General features: G+C 32.2%; 1 protein-coding gene across 1 annotated transcript; it reads left to right on the top strand.

Moving 5' to 3' along the window:
• Positions 1–2,372: 2,372 nt before the first annotated feature.
• Positions 2,373–5,541, top strand: LOC109045773 (frizzled-1-like). The gene has a single exon (XM_042741807.1). The coding sequence runs from the start codon at positions 2,796–2,798 to the stop codon at positions 4,419–4,421; it is 1,626 nt and encodes a 541-aa protein (XP_042597741.1). The 5' UTR covers positions 2,373–2,795; the 3' UTR covers positions 4,422–5,541.
• Positions 5,542–21,400: the final 15,859 nt, after the last annotated feature.

Here is a 21,400-nt window from a genome sequence, read left to right as displayed (position 1 = left end):
ACCATAAAAAAAGGGAACAGCTTTAGATTCCTGGTTTGCTCTGCTTTGGAATGTCAATACCATGTTATTCTCAATTCATCTGTGAATATTTAATCTTTTTGTAATATTTGTTATATATTAGGCTGTATATACAGTATATATCAGGAGGTTCATATCCTCGGCTGGTTCGTATCTGTATATTCTCGTTGGGAAACAGCCGTGTGGAGGTTGGACATGCATCCGCTGTGCTGAATCTGAACACTGAATCTGTGTTTTCGCTTCACTTGCTTATATCTATTTATTTTTTTTTTTCTTTTTTGTAAGATGCACTGAAATACAATGCAGACTTTTGACAAGCAGTTCTGGAACCTAGACGTGTAACTCGTCACTTTATAACGAACGAAACTTAGACTATATTAGAGTAGGGATTGCATTATTTGTTAGAATCCTGTATGTAATGTTATTATGGAAGATGTAATGTCCTTCTGTAAATGTAGTTTATTGTTGTTTTACCTGAAATAAAGTTTATTAATGCTTCAAACCAACCACTGTTTTCACAATAGATTTGAATATTGGCAATAGCATGTGACTAATATTTACCTATATGCACAAACTGACATTAAAAGTAATGATACTGTATTTGCTTTTGCACACCCAGACCAAAAATTGTTTTTCTGTGGAATCACTGCAAAAAATAAAAAAAAAGAAGAACTTTTGAGTCTAAAAGCCACAAATCGGGCTGATTTCAATTCACGTAATGGTAAATAGTGAAATTCCCTGCATGACACATTATCAGTGAGTTTACGTGCATGTTTCACACATCATCTCTTTCTGGTTTGGCCAGTCTAGTCTATCCCAGGATTATTCAGATCTTGTCTGAGCATCTCATCTTTTCTGGATTTACCACTTCACCTGGTCATTTTCACTTTAAGTGAACCAAAATTAAAAGAAATTAAATGAAAAGTTCACAAGTCCTGTCTGAAATGTTTAGCTCGAATGCTACACATTTAAAATACAATATATTGTGTTATCTACTCTCCAGTAGAAAGTCCAGTATGTGCGGCTGAACTGGTAGCGCATTTAATATTTCTTAATCAACAAAAATACTACACAATAAGAATGAAATCTTTAGTCAGGCAGAAGTTGTTTTGTATTCAGCCAGTCTCCAGACTCTTTAGTGAAGGCTGTCTTTACATTCCCCTGTCAGAGCCAATCATGTTCCTCTCACTTCTCCTACAGACACTCACAGTAACCAATAGGAGGACAGCAGTTAGGGGCCATCTCTGTTTTCTTCTATGGCAAGCAGACTTTTTTTCATTGACTTCTAAAGTATGTTGTCATTATCTATTGTGCTGAACTAGATAGGTTTGATAGCAGATTAGATAAGTTGTGTTAACCCTTCTTGAGAGACCTTTAAAAGCTATTTCTAACCATTCAGGGTGTAATTCTACATCTAAATTTGGAACTTGCTCCCCTTGGCACTCAGAACAGTTGCCTATTTCAGTGAATTTAATCAAAGCTTAAAACTTATTTGTTTAATATAAACTCCATGTAGGTATGACCTGTTGACCGATCAGTCTTGTTTGCATTAGTGTCAAATTAAATATCACTCTGACTGAAGTCCATTAGTAAAGGACTATGTTTAGAATAGCATACTCACAATATTTCAGTATGTAGTGTGCATACTGAGCACTACTTGCCGAATTAAACATGATGAGGTCATGTGACAACAATATTTGACATATTTATCACTGCATACTGTATGTGGGCTGTTACATTTACAGTATACAGTGTTTACAGCATATAATGTGAAGTATTCTGTAAGTACACTGTAAAAGTTGTAAATAAAACATTATTGGACTGTTTAAAAAAAAAAAAAAATACTATCTCAATCTTTCTACTAAATTTCACATTGCTTCCTGTTTATTTTTAATAAGTTGTGAAATGTACTAATTTCAGAGTTGAAATCGTTTCAAAGTAAATCCTATACACCAAATATTTTTCAATGTAGTAGGTTTTATATTGTTTAATTAAGCAAATATGTACAAGTATTTGATAATAAACATATAAAAGCCTTCTCTTTTACGTATTATTTTAATATCTAAAGTTAGCAGATAAAATGCATTGCATTCAACAACCCAGAGCGAACCTTAAAAGAACGTAAAAAGAACACTAAATTAATTTTAGTCAAAAGAAGTCCCAACACCCAGTGTTTTTCAGTAAAGTTAGTACTCCATTCTGAATTTATATTGGTAAAACATATTGCTAAATATATATTATACTGGTAAAGTTATCAGATAGAATGAGTCCCATTCAACAACACTATTAAGTCTAAGAACGAACGTTTAAAGAACGCAAAACAAATCCTGACACCTAGTATCGTGTCTTTTACTTATTGTTCTGATCTCTAAAGTCAGCAGAGATAATGCGTTCCGCTCAACAGCTCTATAAACTCGAAGCGCGAACGTTAAACGAACTGCAGGAGAACGAAATCCCGACGCTCCCTAACGCGAGCCATCTGTCCGTAACGCCCCGCCCGCGTTTCGCTTATGAACAGCAGACAGCAGGGCGCCTGGAAACAGGTTTGAACAGCTCACAGAAACTCTGACAAGACACAGCGCGACTCTTCATTCGCCTCGCAGACGCTTGTGTGGTTTTCTTCACGCGTTCCGCGATCCGCGTCCTGTGCGCCGCTGCACTTTCCCAAAAGTTTCCGTGCACTGATTTGACAGGATAAATCGACAAAGGGAGTTGGAGGGGAAGACTAGCGCTGGCTGGCGAGCTGGCTGTGAGGAGACAGACCGCAGAAGGAAATTATGGCCGCGCACTGTGCGTCTGCGCTCTTCCTGCTCGCCTTTGGAATACTGGAAGCGAGCGCGCAGTACGGAGACCGCGGCATGTCGATTCCGGAGCACGGCTTCTGCCAGCCCATCACCATCCCTCTGTGCACGGACATCGCGTACAACGAGACCATCATGCCCAACCTCCTCGGCCACACCAACCAGGAGGACGCGGGGCTGGAGGTGCACCAGTTCTACCCGCTCGTTAAAGTGCAATGCTCGCCGGACCTCAAGTTCTTCCTGTGCTCCATGTACGCGCCGGTTTGCACGGTGCTGGAGCAGGCGCTGCCGCCGTGCCGTTCGCTGTGCGAGCGCGCGCGCCAAGGCTGCGAGGCGCTTATGAATAAATTCGGTTTCCAGTGGCCGGAGAGTCTCGCCTGCGAGTCGTTCCCGGTTCACGGCGGAGAGCTTTGCGTGGGGCAGAACACGTCTGAGCGGAGCGCACCGGTCAACCCGACTCCAGATGTGACCCAAGCTACACCCGAGCATCCCAGGAAGGGACGTTTTAGATGCCCAACTTCGCTTAAAGTCCCGCCGTATCTGAACTACCGCTTTATGGGCGAGGAAAACTGCGGCGCGCCGTGCGAACCCAAGAAACTCTACGGGATGATGTACTTCAGCGAGGACGAGCAGAAGTTTGCGCGCATTTGGATCGGGATTTGGTCGATTTTGTGTTGCGCGTCTACTTTATTCACCGTCCTGACTTATTTAGTGGACATGAAGCGCTTTAGTTACCCGGAAAGACCCATTATATTCCTTTCCGGGTGTTATACGATGGTGTCCATCGCTTACATCGCCGGATTTCTGCTGGAGGACAAAGTGGTTTGCAATGAGCAGTTCGATAATGAGTTTAGGACAGTGGTGCAAGGCACCAAAAAGGAAGGTTGCACCATTCTATTCATGATGTTGTACTTCTTCAGCATGGCCAGCTCCATCTGGTGGGTCATTCTTGCGCTCACTTGGTTCCTCGCGGCCGGGATGAAATGGGGTCACGAGGCCATTGAAGCGAATTCGCAGTATTTCCATTTAGCAGCATGGGCAGTGCCAGCCATCAAGACCATCACCATCCTCGCCGTGGGTCAAGTGGATGGAGATGTGCTCAGCGGCGTTTGCTATGTGGGCATCAACAGCGTGGACGCGCTGCGCGGATTCGTCCTGGCGCCTCTCTTCGTCTATCTGTTCATCGGTACTTCGTTCCTCCTGGCGGGCTTCGTGTCTCTGTTCCGCATCAGGACCATTATGAAGCACGACGGCACCAAAACGGAGAAGCTGGAGAAGCTGATGGTGCGCATAGGCATCTTCAGCGTCCTCTACACGGTTCCGGCCACCATCGTGATCGCGTGTTATTTCTACGAACAGGCCTTTCGGGATCAGTGGGAACAGACGTGGAGCGCGCAATCGTGCAAGACGTACGCGGTGCCGTGCCCCGTGCACAACCCGCAGATGAACCCGGATTTCACAGTGTTCATGATCAAGTATCTGATGACCCTGATCGTGGGCATCACGTCTGGATTCTGGATATGGTCTGGAAAGACGCTTAACTCGTGGAGGAAGTTCTACACGAGACTGGCGAACAGCAAACAAGGAGAAACAACAGTGTGATTTAACAGCTTTTTTTATTATTCACTTTTTCCGATGGAGAAAACAACTGTTTAAAGGACGCCCTTCGCGTTGTACATAAACATTGTGACTTTTTTTAAGTATATATTTGTATTTAAATCTCACTTGGATGTTCTTTGTTTAATCAAAGGAACGTTTTTTTTTTTTTTTTTTTTTTGGGGACAAACCATATCGTTTTGGAGATTATTTATGCCTTTTCTCTTGGATTATTCTGGGTGGGGATCTGTTTTTTATGCCTCTATGTAAAACTGTGTCTTTTTATCGACATCAGTATTTCCACGGGCAAATATTCAAACTTTTTACATGCAAATAATGCAGAAATAACAATAATAATGTGTGTGAATTGTGCACCCAGCACTTAAGGCTGCATATGGGGAGAATTGAGCTTTAAATTAAAGCTTTAGGAGTGAGATCAGATGAATTATAGGACTGGAGTGTTTTATGGAGGCTGAGACTCGGAGCTAGAACAACATGGTTGATATGTGCTTAACCCAGCCTAAACCGGTTTGCTGGTCTCCTGGCCTGTCCTGGGCTTGGACGGCAGCAATCTCAGGCTGTTTTAAGATGTTTTTTAAGATGTAAAGTAAAGTGCCTTTTTCAGTTCAGAGCAGCATTGGGGTCAAGCCTGCAGTTGCGTTTAACTCAAAGAAATGTATACATGTTTTTCTCCAGTCTGTAATGAACTTTGGTGATGTTTCTGAAGGGTTTGTGTTCTCCTTTGGCTCTTTTGCACAGAAGTACCTCTAAACATACAGCTAGAACAGAATGGACGGTGTTTGCAATCCACTTCTAAAATAGTGTAATGTCTGTGTTGGTATCGTAACTAATCCATGATGTGAAAACAGGGATGTAGACTTTCTGATGCATATGTGTAGAGGTAAACCGATATATCGGCCGATATTTGGCCCTTTTGAGATGTTCAGCAGCGATAATCACATCTGTTTGTCCTGTGTATCATTTCTAAAATCTACCAGCAGGCCTCTTGATCAATAATGCAATTGGATTTTTAGCTAATTTTATTGATTTTTAATAGTGCTGTCAAACAATTAATTGTGATTTATCACATCCAAAATAAGTTTTGCTTACATAATATATATGTGTGTACTGTGTATATTTATTATGCATATATAAATACACACACATACAGTATACATTTAGAAAATATTTACCTGTATATATTCATATAATTTATATTATATATAAATATAGTTAATATATATACAAAACATATTTTTCTTAAATATATACATGCATGTGTGTGTATTTATATATACATAATAAATATACACAGTACACACACATATATTATGTAAACAAAAACCTCAATTTTGGATGCAATTAATCGCAAGTAGTCATTTGACAGCACTAATTTTTAAGTAATATCGGTTTGTGCTCGGGTTATCGGTATCAACATAAGTTATTAAAAACCCCAAATCACTCAAATAGTTTAATGCCTTATTTGGTATATAAACTATTCCATGAACGTGATTTGAAAATTGAGATGTAGACTTTCTGATGCATATGTGTAACGGTAAACCGATATATCGGCCGATATTTGGTGCTTTTGAAATGGTCAGCAGCGATAATCATGTCGGCTTGTCCTGAGTATCATTTTCAAAATCTACCAGCATGGAAAATGCTATTTGTTTTCAGACATTTTAACTGATTTTTAGGTTGTATCGGTTGTATATCGGTCTGCACTGTGGTTATTGGTATCAACATCAGCTAATAAAACCCCCTCATCGCTCAAGCACTACATAAGAGTAATCCCCATAATCCTGTTCATAATTCTTCAGGGTTTGTTGTGTCATCATGTGCTTTTTTAAAAGATGCCCTTTACTGAACATCAGATAATGTTGATTCTTGATTGTTTATGGCGATTATCTCATGCAAATGAATGTTTTTGTTTCCCCAAAGGAATCTCTGTTTAGGGTGATTACAGAAAGCACTGGTAGATAGAGGCCTGCTCTTAAACTCCTGTTCTTGTGAGATGCGTTTGCATGGATCTGAGATGTATTTAATCACACTAGCATTGAAGCCTGTATTACGGTTTTCTACACCGGTAGAAAATGTTATTTTCTTCTTTCTCATACTTCTGCTTGTGATACTATTAAAAGCCCTTTATATTTATAGACAATAGTTTATATATTATTCACTTCTTTAAAAAGAATAAACTTCACATTTGTACAAAATGTCCTTTTGTTATGGCAAGTGAGTTTGTTTTGATGGCTGATTGTTTATTTTTATTTTTTTAATTCATTTTCTTAATGCTGTTTTCTTGGCTTTGCTATAAGGCCTGCTTATGTTTCTATTTATTCTAATTATTATTATTATGTTATGATATTTGTCAGATTTAAGCAAACTTTTAAAAAGTTTTTTAAGTAACTTCAGTTTAGCTAATGCCTAACTAATGCATTGGGTATCATGAATTATCAATGTTTTTAATGCATTTACTATAGGAATAGTTCACCCAAAAATTAAAATGTGCTCACCCTCAGGTTGATTATAGACTTCTCCAGATGTTAACTGTTGGATTGGAGTGCTGTGGATTACTTGTGGATTATTGTGATGTTTTTATCAGCTGTTTGGACTCTCATTCTGACGGCACCCATTCACTGTAGAGCATCCATTGCTGAGATACTGTTGCAATGCTACATTTCTCCAAATCTGATAAAGAAACAAACTCATTCTAATCTTGGATGGCCTGAGGGTGAGGGCATTTTCAGCAAATTTTCATTTGTGGGTCAACTATTTTTTGAACTTAATTCATAAATGCACTATTGTCCATTGTTAGCCCATGATTGCTCATAATGCATGAATGAATTAACATTAAGAAAACATTTAAATGCAAACTCAAATGTCAGCTTGCTGTATCTAACGCTAACATATTCAATCATATTGTCAAGTGTTACCGTGACTCGTGAGGTGTTTGGTTATGTAATTCAGGACAGACTGTACTGCATATGACTGCAGGTTATTTGTGTTTTTCAAACAGACCTTAAATGCTCATTGTCCTCTAAAGTGTTCAGCTCCTCTCGTGTCTATTGAGCTGAACAGGTCCGGTCCTGCTCTCTGGCTGTTGAGAAACTCTCAGCAGTACAAACTGTCACTTCTGACATCATTTTAACAGACAGTTCATTGAGCAGACTGTGATATGGCTGTCATCATCACGCTGCATCAAAGCTGTGTGCTGCTATCAATGCATTATTGACTGAAAATCTTCCCCTCCACCGAAGCTTTGGAATCTCATTCGCTGCTTTAAAAATTACATCACACTGAACTTGATTTTCATGTGTTGGATTAAAATATGCAGCATCACGAATGAGATCTGAGGGGAAGATAACAGTCACAAAGCATCATAAATATAGTGCACAAGTCATGCTTTTATGTTTTATTGACAGTTGTGGTCAATATAAAATGTTTTATGCCTTTTGTGTTGAAAGTCATAGATGGAAATATTTATGTGCAAGTAAATATATGTTTCATTTAAACCTATAGGCTTTAGAGAATGCATGTGTCATGTGTAAACAGCAGGACTGATGTGTGTGTTAAACGAACGTACCATTACATTTTCCAGCCTGGAAACCCCTTTCCGGAAAACTCGCCATCTAATGGAAAATAAAAACCACAAAGATATTAAATTACAGCCTGTTAACCCCAGGCATTTCTGCTCTGACATGAAGTTTCTGATGCAAGTCTTATAGGGATATAATGGATTCAGGAGTTCCTGTCTGATTCAGATTTGAAATATTTTTGGGGAAATCTGAATAGAGATTAGGTGTAATTATCTGAAATACTTTGCCAAGACGCTTCATCAAGTGTTTTCTGTGGTAAATCTGACCTTAAATTACTTAAAGATTGCTCTTGTTCCCTGTAATCATCTCATAACCAAAGAAAACGCAGATAGATTGGAAAAATGTTTCTGGATTCTTTTTTGATGGATGGAGAGGTTAAGGCCAAAATGATTAAAACTAAACTAAAACTAAAACCATAAGAAACTTAACTTGTTGATTATATACTAAATAAACAAACTGAAATATAATTAAAACAAATAAATAATTTCAGCTAGCTGCTAAGGCTCATTTTGTTTTTTTTTTACCTTGATAACTAATATAAATAATAATAACAATTAAAAAAAAATACTGTGAAAATGGTGTAGAAACGATTTTCACTTGTCACAATTATTTAACAAAGAAACAGCAAATGAATTGTAAACTTAACATGAACTTTTAAAGTAGAATGATTCAAACATAATTTCTTGTACTCTACTAATATTTTGTTTTATTTACAACTTGGATAGACATATAAAATAAATAAAAAAAAAAAATAAAGCTAATAGTAACAGTTACTAAAACTTCAAATAAAATTAACACGATTACCGGAAAAATAAAAATGAATTCAAAATATTAATAAAAACTATTGTATCGCAATGATACTTCACTGCAAATAATTTGGTGTAGAACTAATTTTCACTCAGAAATTTTACAAATAAAGGACAAATAACACACTGAAATAAACATGAAATTAAGTAGAAAAACTAAGAACTAGAAATAGTATTTGAATATTGTAAAATGTGCTCCAATAATCTTGTTTTATTTACAACACAGAAATTCATATTATTACAGTGTGCAAACATATTTAAAAAAATATATAAAATGACAAAAAACAGAATTATTAAAAATTTCAATGAAATTTAAATAATATATCATATTTATTTAAATATATAAATAATTAATATATGCTGTATAAGTGACTGTTTGATTTTATAAATAAAATGGATTATTGAAATACTTTATTTATATACTATTTCAGTCTTTAACTTTAAAAATTCATTTTTAATTCAGTGTTACTTGTCTTTTCTTTGTAATAGTTTATGAAATGCATTAGCAATATCTGAGAGAGACCTTTTTCAATACCATTTTTTTTTTCATTGTATAAGAATAAAAACTGATGATGATGGTTTCATCACTCATATTCATTCACCTGCACAAATCATAAATCCAAGTGAAAAGTGTTTTTACAAATATGTGACCCTGGAGCACAAAAGCAGTCTTAAGTCTCTGGGGTATATTTGTAGCAATATCCGACAACACATTGTATGGGTCAAAATTATACATTTTTCTTTTATGACAAAAATCATTAGGATATTAAGTAAAGATCATGTTCCATGAAGATATTTTGTACATTTCCTACCGTAAATATATCAAAACTTAATTTTTGATTAGTAATATGCATTGCTAAGAATTCATTTGAACAACTTTAAAGATGATTTTCTCAATATTTAGATTTTTTTGCTCCCTCAGATTCCAGATTTTCAAATAGATTTTCAATCTCAGACAAATATTGTCCTCCTAACAAACCAAACATCAATGGAGAGATTATTTATTCAGCTTTCAGATGATGCATAAATCTCTATTTCAAAAAATGCACACTTATTACTGGTTTTGTGGTCCAGGGTCACATATGGGTTTCTTGATTTGTTTTCTATGTTCAGCTTATAGTGCTGTGTATGCATACAGTTCACAGATGAGCTGAAGTGACTGATTTTACAGTTTCTTCGTGTAAATCTGTGTTGATATTTGATTCTCAGCGAGGATCATTATGCTGCTCTATAATTAAAGTTTCCTTTAGCCTGCGGAAAAAATGACAAGTAACACAAACCTCCTCCTCCTCCTCCCTCCGTCCTGAAGCTGCCCGCTCCTCTGTTTTATGAATAAAGAATCCATCATGAATATTAATGTTGTGCAGCTCGTGATCCCTTGTGAGCGAAGCTACCTGGAGTTAATTTGTGTGATTGTGCCACAGGCAGATCCTCTGCTCATGTCTTCAGATATTCTTCTTTTATGCAGTTGCTCATCTTTCTGATCATCACGTTAGAAACAGCATCTTTAATATCAGCAGATGTTTCCAGAAAACAAGGACTGTATATGTGCTGGATGGAACAGTAGCTTATTTCTTAGCTTCACTCAGAATATAGTGTATATACTGCATATCTTTATTTGACCCTCTAACTTTTGCACTCTGTATTCTAATTCTATTGTTTAAAAAAACTTGCCCCTTTTAGACTAACACTAGCTTCTCTATTCTTTTTCTATTCTATTTGTTTTCTTTTTATTTATTATACAATTAAAAAAAAAAACCTTGCTACATGTGCTGAGACTTGTTATAGCACTTGCTTATTATCGCTCTTTTGTTGATTTTAATTCTAAATAAAAACTCCATAATAATGCCACATATAGTTTGAGCATGACTTTACATATTGTGCGTGACTAAATATCGTCTGTTATTGTTTAAATTGCATCCCTTTATCATCTTGGAAGTAGATTGTGCAGAAGTTATGTATTTTTAATAGATTTTTGTCTAAAATGTCTAAACGTCTTCAGTGCAATTAAAGTGAGAATAAAAGAGACTTTTAAAATCCCTTTACTAATAATTGCATAAATAGTATGCATACTAAATACTGCAGAAATAGCAGTAACCTAATATGCTTTTGCAAACCAATGGAATGGTAGCTTTTCTTTATTCATTTACATTGTAGCTCTGTCCTTTTTTCTTTCTTTCTCTTGATTTATGAATTTATTTATTTATTTATTTTATTTTTTTTATTAACTTTGGCAAATTTATAATAATGATGTTCCTACAAACAAATAATAATAATAATAATAATAAATATTTAAGTTCATGAATAAAAACATGAATAAAAGACATTCCAGTAGAATTACCCAATAAATAAATAAATAAATAAATAAATTAATTATATATATATATATATATATATATATATATATATATATATATATATATATATATATATATATATATATATATATATATATATATATATATATATATATATATATGTGTGTGTGTGTGTGTGTGTGTGTGTATAATAAAAAAAAAATAATAATAATAAAATGAAAATGTAAAATTGAGTTTAAAATGTTTATGTAAAATATTTTTTTCTTTTTTTTTCTTTTTTTTAATGTCATCATTAAAAGTTTAATTTATGGTTAAAAATATATTCATATGTATTAATGTTAATATTTAAAGATAGCAAGTTTAATATTAAAAAAGCAACTAATATATGGACTATTTATGAACTATTATTTTTTTGTTTTTGATTATTTTTAATGTTATTGTTATAGTTTTAGTAATTTTGTGTAGTGTATAATGTGTTTTTGTCATTTTTATTAGTTTTTAAATATCTATATATAGTTTATATTAAGTTTTATTTTTAACTAAACGAAACGAAATGAAAATGAGAAATGTTGCATGAGCGGCTTTATTATTTTATTTTATTTATGTATTTGTGCAGTGATCTATAAATGTAATGTATAAGTTTAAAATGATTGTATTTTTTTTATTTAAACCCTGCTGGTGTCCAATACAAAGGTCAGATAGGTCAGATATTTAAAAGGTATTTAAAAGACTTTAAAAGTGCCATTAAAAAACATTTAAATGCCATTTTACTCTGACTCTGGTTTGTTTATGGCCGCTAGCGCTCCTGTCAGTCTCCCAGAATGAAAAATTAGTAATTTTAGTCTACTTCTGTGTGTTTAGAGGCCATTGTGTGTTCAAGACTCGACTTCAAGAGCGGCGCTAATGAGAAACACAGAGGCCGAGTATAAAAACACAGGCAGGCCGCTCTTTTTCTATCATGCTTCTCCTGCCAGACACTGCAGGCTGCAGCTAATGAGAAGCATGCACTTATTCCCAAACATCACCAACAGGTAAACCTCACTACAAAACACCCAGCTCAAGATGCACCAACTAATCGAGAAACAAAAAATTAAAAGACACAAAGGAAGTCATGGTGCATCCACAAATCCAAAGAGACAAACGTTTTTTGCATAAAGAAAATGAGGCTTTTCAATACTTTGAAGACTCTTTGGCATCTTTACATTATTTTCATCCCAATTAAGTACATGTTTATTTATTTGTTTGTTTGTTTGTAAGGTAAATAATGAGCCAAAAATATATAAATTATGTTTTTAAGAAAATAAATAGTAAACATCTAATTAAGCAACATCATCAATGCTGAATGACAATCTTTGACCTTTATTTAATTAATTAATTCATTCGTTCATTTTGAAGTAAATAATGAACCCCAAAATATGTAAATTATGTATTTATTTAAGAAAATAAATAGGAAATGTTTAGTAAAGCAACATCATCAATACTGAATGACAATCTGTGAACTTTAATTAATTTATTCATTCATTCAATCATTAATTTTGAAGCAAATAATGAACAAAAAATTATGTAAATTATGTATTTATTTAAGAAAATAAATAGGAAATGTCTAATTACGCAACATCATCAATACTGAATGACAATTCTGTATGAATGAATAAATATAATTTTTTTTTTTAAACCCTGATGCTGATGTTTAATATGGAAATCAGGTCTTTAAAAGAAATTTTTAATAAAAAAACTTATAATCATTCAAAATATTGAAATTCAACCCTTAAAAAAAAAAAAAATAATTAATGGAAATAAAGAAAAACTGTTTTTTAACAGATATATTTCCAGTGTTGATATTAGAAAAACTGTTTAAAACACTATAAATAATAAAATAATAAAATAAAAAAAAAAAAAATAAAATCATAACATAATAAAAACTGTTTTATTTACTGTATATAATAACTGTATTATTTATTTAATAATAAAACAAAAGCATTACATTTTTATTGTGAAGTAAATAATAAAACAACCATTAAAAAGTAATTGAAAAGAGCTGATAAAATAAAATAAAACAAATATTGCTTATAATAAAACTTAATTATAAATGTTGCCATGGCAACTAACTGAAATAAAATAAGTTGAAGTGCTAATATTACTAAAAATTAAAATAAAAGCTAAATAGGTAAACAATCCATATATATAAATAAAATAAAAATGACAAAATATAATCTTAAAAATGACTAAAATATGAAAAGTATAAGCTAATTCAAAATTGTAATAAAAACTGCAAAAGTATTTAAATAATGCTAAAAACAACACAGATATTTATATCTGGATGAATCTGGACAGATGGACAGATGTGAAACTCTTAATGTTCCCAAACAGGCTTCATTTCTGTTAAATGCAATATGATTCGTTATTACTTTCTGTTGAATCTGGGGTGAAATATGAGCTGGACGAACCTTCGAACCATAACAACCTCCAGTGAAAAAGTGCATCTGCTGTTGTCTCTCACATCAAAATCCAGACACATATTTGTTTAGAGCTGTTTAAACACTGCTTGATCTGTGCAGATTTCTCTCCTGATTCACACCAGAACACTTTTTCACTGGAGGAAGTGTTATTATGGATTATGGACTCTATGTATTTGAGTTAAAAACGTCTTAATGCTGGATGTGTTTCATCTTTTGTCTTCTCCCAGATGTTCACTGATGGACTGGAGTGCTGTGGATTACTTGTGGATTATTGTGATGTTTTTATCAGCTGTTTGGACTCTCATTCTGACGGCACCCATTCACTGCAGAGCATCCATTGCTGAGACACTGATGCAGTGCTACATTTCTACAAACCTGACGAAGAAACAAACTCATCCTGATCTGGAATGAACTGAAGGTGAGCACATGTTCAGTGTTTGCTGAATTCTTCCTTTAAGAATCTCGGCCAAGAGTTAACAGACCAAACAGCTCAGATGCGATGGGAAGCTTTCTGTTAGTTTATGTGAGCGAATCCTGTTTGAGCAGCTGCTCGTGTGTTGATGATGTCCCACACAAAGACAGGAAACACTTCATGAGCCACAGGAAGTCCCACACCGTGTCTGCAATAGGGATGTGTGCTGTATTGGTTCTAACAAAGCAATCTATTTGATGAGTCCGTTTAATTAAGTTCTTATCAGTCTGTTAATAACTTTATACTCCAAATGACTGTATAATTACATTTCACTGTTTTTAACCCTCATAATGCATTCAACACATGCACTGTTTTTACATTCTGACCTCAAGAATCGTTATTTTATAAAGCAGACAAAATATGTTTCTAAACTAAAGCCATATTGCACATTGAGAGAGAGAGAGAAAGAGCGAGAGAGAGAAAGAGCGAGAGAGAGAGAGAGAGCATGAAATCATAGTCAAATATTTAATTGCATGAAATTAATAAGAACATATAATCTGAGAATTACCAGCATTGACCCTTTTGGAATGTATAGATCTTAGTTAAATTCCTTTGAATTTATTACTCATCATGATTGCTCAAAAACTGTCCAAATTTCTGAAACATACTTAATATAAACCAACATAAATATTCCGCTGAAAAGTTTTCAGACAAAGTCAGTTCATTTCACTTGTACATACTCTTGATTATCAACAAAATTCAGTCCTGAAAGTAAGTGAGATATGAGGAAAAAATATTTTACAGAAGTTTTTGACAGCAATATACTGTAACTTCATAGATAATTTAACAACAACGAAGTATGTTTGACATCTAATTAATCTAATTAATAACTCTTAAAAATCCTGAAAACTCTAAAAAAAATAAAAAAAAATAAAATAAAAATTTTTTTGCAAAGTTTGGTTCCCTTACTAAAATTATGCCCTTTTTTAATAGAAATGATTTATTAGTTGTTATCAATATTTTTATTAGAAATTATGCATCTCTTCTGGATAAAACAAAATCCCCAAATGCATTGTGAGGGTTAACAGAGCAAACTATGAAATAGTACTACAGTCATCTTTTTCACTGTAAAAAAACCCAAACAAACAAACAAATAAATAAATAAAAATCAGTTGCAACCTTTTATTCAAATTGGCTGTCACGTAACTTGAATTATATTAAACTGACTTTATAAATCTCATATTTTTGAATCTCATAAAATTAATATCATGATCTCATTAAACTCAGAAAATGAAATTGTTAAAGTAATGGAAACACATATGTTGCCTTGACTTACTGATCATATCTTTTTTTTGTGCACATTTTCTCTTCCCCTTAATGTAAAGAGTGCTGTTGTTCCTCAGTTTTATTGCCTTGTTTTCCAGTAAAAAAATAATAAATACAAAAAAATAAATTATATATTATATATTCAAAATGAAATCTCCTAAGAAGTCTTGTTTTCTAAGAAAGTGATCAAGATAAAGTGAGTTTATGATTAAAAAAGAACAAATATCTGCCAGTGCGCTCAGAAGATAAAACCAGTTTATGTTTCTGCCACTGCCAGATATTTGTTCTAATCATAAACTCAATCAGTTTCGCAGAAAACAACACAGAGTATTCCAGTTTGGCTATATTTTTACATTTCTGTAATTCCAAAAAAATAATAAATAAATAAAGCTTCTTTATTGTCACTGATGGTTCCATGAAGAACCTTTAACATCGATGGAAACGCTCCACTGCATTATAGGAATATGGAAAAAGGTTCTTTAGATGTTTAAAATACATTAAAGTGGCTATTTTTAGGGTTCTTTGAGTTTGCATCGTTGAAAAAACACCTTTTAGAACATTTATTTTATCCTTAAATGTATCATGCACAAATTCACTCAGATGTAGTTTGTTGAAAGAGGGTTTTTCCTCTTGTTGTCGTCCACACAGCTGAAGTCATGTGATCTGCTAGTGAACACAGAGCTAAAGCATCAGCTAGCTGTAGAAGGACTCCAGCAGGCAGTTTAAGCCGGACTGAGGTGAAGAAACAGCACCGGAGGGGAATGGGGCTCGTAAAGGCATCCAGTTGTTAAATTAATGAATTTTCATTTAAAGTTCAAAGTGAACCTAGAAGGGCCCTGAAGTGCATTCTGGGGGTTCACAGCGGAGTCACAGGAGTCTGTTACATAATGAAATGAATCTAACAGCCTCCAGATCAATAGAAATGCAAATAAACCGCACTCAAGCTAATACAAACCAAGGTGGATGCATTTACTTTTTAGCTCAATGATATGCTCTTACAGTTTTTATTGTTTTGAAAATTCATTTTATTTCTAAAAGGAATGCATTTCACTTTTTAGCTCAAGAATATGGATACAATTTGATTGTTTATGAAAATTCAGTTTTATTTTACTATTTTTTATGACCAGAGTAGTGTAATGTTATTACTTATATTTTAAAAACTTAGCTTCTTTTTTTTTTTTTGTACTTTTTAATTGCAGCAAAGTTATCCTAGCTTTTGATTGAATCATTTTTACAGTCATGTTTATTGTTTTTGAAAAATTCATTTTATTTTTTATTTTTTTTTTTTTTTTTAGTTTTTTTTGTTTTTCTTTGTTTTAATATATTTTTGTTTTATTTTTATTTTTTGCTTTTTTATATATTTTTTATTTCAGTCTTAGTTTAAGTTAATTTAATATTTTAACATTTATGTTTTTTTCTCCAAGGGAATCATTTCTTTCAACCAATTTGTTTTTATTTTGTATGTAAAATATATTTTTTTTATGATTTTAGTTTTGGTTAACAATAAGAACCCCTGTTGGAGGACATCTGTATATCTTGTAAAAATGGTCATTTAGTCAACATGTTGTTTGCTTGTCTGTAATTCATTTGTTTAATTTACAGTATTTTCTGTGTATTTACAGTAAACACAAAGACATAAATTGATGCTGGTTGGGATGAGCTGCTCATCACATACTTTCTCCTCACAACACAGCATGCAAGTTTTTACAGTAAAAATTGTGCAGTTATTTCTCCATCATAGTGTGTTATTGCATCAATCATACAGGGAGATGTTCATATCAGGAAACATCAACAAAACAAAATAGTCAGAAAACACTTATGTTTCAAAACCGTTGTAATTAATGTTTTTTTAATTAATAATTGACTGCCATTCAAATGCAGCTGTGCAAAATAAATAAATAAAAAACACTTATTGTCTGATGTCACTATAAACATGCTGTCTCAAATCTTCACAAGCAAGTAAATATTAGACAGATTTTTTCCTTTTAAGGAATTACGGTATTTAATTTTCATTTACTTATTTTAATCAAATGTAAAATATAAAAAAAAAAAATATATAATATAACTATTAATTGAATCATTTTGAGCTGTAACTACACAATAATGTGGGCTACAAGCAAACCAAATGTAAAATTTCAAAGCAAATAAAACAAAAATCTAATTTATTTAAGATATTTATTTTTCAGCCAACCAAACCAAACCAAATCAAACAAGTTCAAGTGTGCAATATTATTTGGAAATATATAGTTTCTATTATGTTAAATTTGTATTATTTATTTTTCATGTGATGAAATGGGCTAAAACTAAGCCAACAACAATTTACAAAAGAAACAATATTGGACTACTTTGGACAATTTTAAAAACAAAAAAGGAAATAAAAAAGTTGTAATTATATAAATATATATATATATATATATATATATATATATATATATATATATATATATATATATATATATATATATATATATATATATATATATATATATATATATATATATATATATATATATATGTTTACTTTTTTAATTTTCATATTTGTTGTAAGAGCTAAATATGTTTGTACCAAATTTGTGTGGGCTTATTATTATATTATTATTATTATTATTATTATTATTATTATATATAACATATTCTCTCTCTCTATAAATTTATAAATGTGTAATATATATATATATATATATATATATATATATATATATATATTTCTCACAATTCTCACAATTCTGTGTTATATCTTAATCTGTGTTTATAGATCACAATTCTGAGTCCATAACTCACAATTTTGCGTTTATATCTCAATCCTGCATTCATTTCTCACAATTCTGAGTTTGTCTAACAATTCTGTTTAAATCTCACTATTTTGTGTTTATATCTTAATTTTGCGTTTTTATCGCGAAATTTTGCTTGTATATTTTGCAATTCTGAGTTTATGCCCCACAATTCTGTTTAAATCTTACAATTTTGCATTTATATCTCGCAATGCTTAGTTTGTCTCATAATTCATTTATACCTCTAAATTTTGCTTAAATCTCACAATTTTGTGTTTATATCTTAATTCTTCTTTTATATCTTGCAATTCTGCATTTATTTCTTAATTGTGCATTTTTTATTTCACAATTATGCATTATATCTCGCAATTTTTTGTTCTGCATTTATATCACACACTTTTGCATTTATATCTCGATTTTGTGATTAGATCTTGCAATTTTTTGTTTATATCAAAATTCTGAGTTTATATCTGGCAAATGTTTATATCTTGCAATTCTCCATTTATATCTCGCTATTTTGCATATTTTTTAAAAAGTCTGTGAGAAAAATGTCTGAACTGAAAAGTCATAATTAAGTTTTTTATTTGTTTGTCGTGAAAAAAGAATCAGCTGTGGGTCGGGTTTTGCAAGAAAAAAAAAATCATATAACTGTGTTGCACAAGCAGCCAAGAAAAACACATTCAGAACTTGTTTTCTTTCTCTGTTGGGAAGTCAGTGCATCTGATTGGGCCAGATCCTGTAAATGAACTGATTAACAATATAGTTCATCAATGCAAGCCATAACTACACTATAATGTGGCCAAAAAGCATCATATTTAAGTAAAGAAACAGTATTTAGCTAATTATTTAGTTTGCTACCAAACAAACAAAACAAAAAGAGTTTAAATATGCAATAGTTTTTGGAAATTGTTTAATTTCTATTATGTTAAATTATTTTTACCTTTTCACTACAGTACTTTACTGTTATATATTAATTATTTTAATAATGTTTTAAAAAGTAATTTTATTTTAATCATATATATTTATTTATTTTAATTATTTATTTATTTAGTTAAGTTTGGCTCTTTTTTAATTATTTATTTACATTTTCACGCTGTTTTTCTCTAAGTTAATCATTTTGTTTCAACCAGTGTTTAACAATGAACTGAAGGAGTAAAATGAATCAGATTTCCCAACACTATTTGACTTTCTAGACGAGTGTGTTTATACTAAAGTTGCTGGAAAGCTGCCCTGACTGAAAACTTTAAACTATGATTAGTTTGTAGCTCGCAAGGCTCCGGTTTAAAAATATCTTCCCAACACTGCACACATATATACGGATGAAAAATTGCCAAGACCTAAAATAATCCAGTGGAAAGTCTGTTTCTACAATCAGGCAGCGCTCTGGCGTTCTGTGAGAACAAACTACCGCCTGGATTCGGAAAACGCAAGCGAGATCTGATCCAAGACAGGATGCTGAGGGGAATTAAAATAAAAATCCTTTAATTAAAAACAGCAAGCGCAGCTCGAAGGAAGAGACTCGGGTTCCAGCGACATGCTTGTGTGTGCTTGCCAGACTCTCTCTGTGTGTGTCCTGTTTGTCAAACACAGATCCAGGTTCAGCCCTCGACAGGAACAGGTAGAGCCCGGGGCTGTCCTCATCTGAGCTCGCCTCTCGCTTCCTATCTAGTGCACAGGGGGAGGCTGAAGGTCAAAGGTCAGCTACAGTCTCTTAAAACAACAGTTCATGCAAAAGTGAAGTTTGTCATTATTTACTCTCCCTTATGTTGTTCCAAAGTCTTCAATATAACATAAACTGGGTTTGTTTCTCACAAAAAATTGCAAGAATTGCTATATAACCCACAAGTCCTCTAGTCTAGACCAAGGGTTTTCAATAAATACAGTCATCCCCGTGTGAGGAACGCTGATGCTAAAGTAAAGGAAAGGCAGCTATATATTTTCATGAATAAAAAACACTATTTGTACTGTGGAAACTTAACATTTTAAATATGTGAACAATATATTAATTTTAAATATTATTTTAACCCTAAAATAAATAAATAAATAAATAAATAAATAAATAAATATATATAAATATATATATATATATAAAGTGTAATTTAAAATACAAGCCTGTGACAAATTAATACGGAAAAGTGCTTCATTAACACAGTGCATTGGGTCCTGTTTTTATATTACATAATTCCTTTTAATATTTACTATACTGTACTCTTAGATGTATTCATTATTTAAATTATTTGTAAATTAATTTAAATAATTTTTTAATGTTTTTATTTAATCAGAATTCTTTTATTTATTTTACGGTTTCTTTTTTTTTTCCAAACCTTTCCCAATACCCCAGTTTAAAAACCCCTGCTATAGTCTTTTATGGTGTTTTTCAATTACATTATTTATTTATTTCAATATTTTAATATATTTTTCTTATATATTTTTTATTTGTTTGTAATTTTGTAATTTTAGTTTATTTATTCATTTATTCATTCATTTATTTATTTAATATGGACTTATATGTTGGTTTTTAATCCTTTTTTATTATTTATTTATTTATTTATTTTAATAATTTGTATTTTTAATTTATTTGAATAATGTTAGTTAATTGGCTAGATCTCTTTATTTAATATTTTATTATTTATTTATAATCTTTCTTGCACTTTTTTTCTCAAAACTTTTCCCTTTTTTTCCATTTTGGAGCTCGACAGTCATGTCTTGTACTATTTATTTCAATCATAGTAATAATAATATAATTACAATAAGTAATAATTATAATAATAATAAAGTAATAATGATAATATAATAATAGTAAGTTAGTTAGATTAATTAATTTAAAAAATAAAAATAATAAATATCATTAAAAACATTAACATTATTATTATTATTATTAATAATAATTATAACGTTTTCCCTAAAATTCTCCTTACAGCAGTCAGGTTTGGAGCAGTATGAGGGTGAGCAAATAATGACAAACTGGTTTAATGTTTTTTCTTGTGTGTTCCAAAGAATGATTAAAGAATCTCTAGACTGGGTTATCATAAGCATCTCACGGGGATCAGACTCAAGCAGCCCTGCAGATCTGATCCAGTGTAAATATGTCACCATATAAAAAAAACACACCAACGCAGGAAATCAGTTTTGCATAATCCTGTTAATGTAATGGCTATGACTCGTGGGTGAAGCTGTATATGAGGCCAGAGGCGTGACGTCAGGGCCTTCAGCAGAGCAGCGTCACCTTTAAGTGCTTTCCAATACGAGCGCAGATCAAAAGACAGTTTCACTAGAGCTCCAATAATCAGGCCT

The sequence above is a fragment of the Cyprinus carpio genome, chromosome B16, assembly GCF_018340385.1.
Source record: "Cyprinus carpio isolate SPL01 chromosome B16, ASM1834038v1, whole genome shotgun sequence".
Taxonomy (NCBI): Eukaryota; Metazoa; Chordata; class Actinopteri; order Cypriniformes; family Cyprinidae; genus Cyprinus; species Cyprinus carpio.
Note: the sequence above shows the minus strand (reverse complement) of the source record. Positions and strands in the feature narration are given on the sequence as shown.

What these genes read in the sequence shown, in the direction of transcription:
- LOC109045773 (XM_042741807.1), top strand. Translation starts at nt 2,796, where the DNA reads ATGGCCGCGCACTGTGCGTCTGCGCTCTTCCTGCTCGCCTTTGGAATA.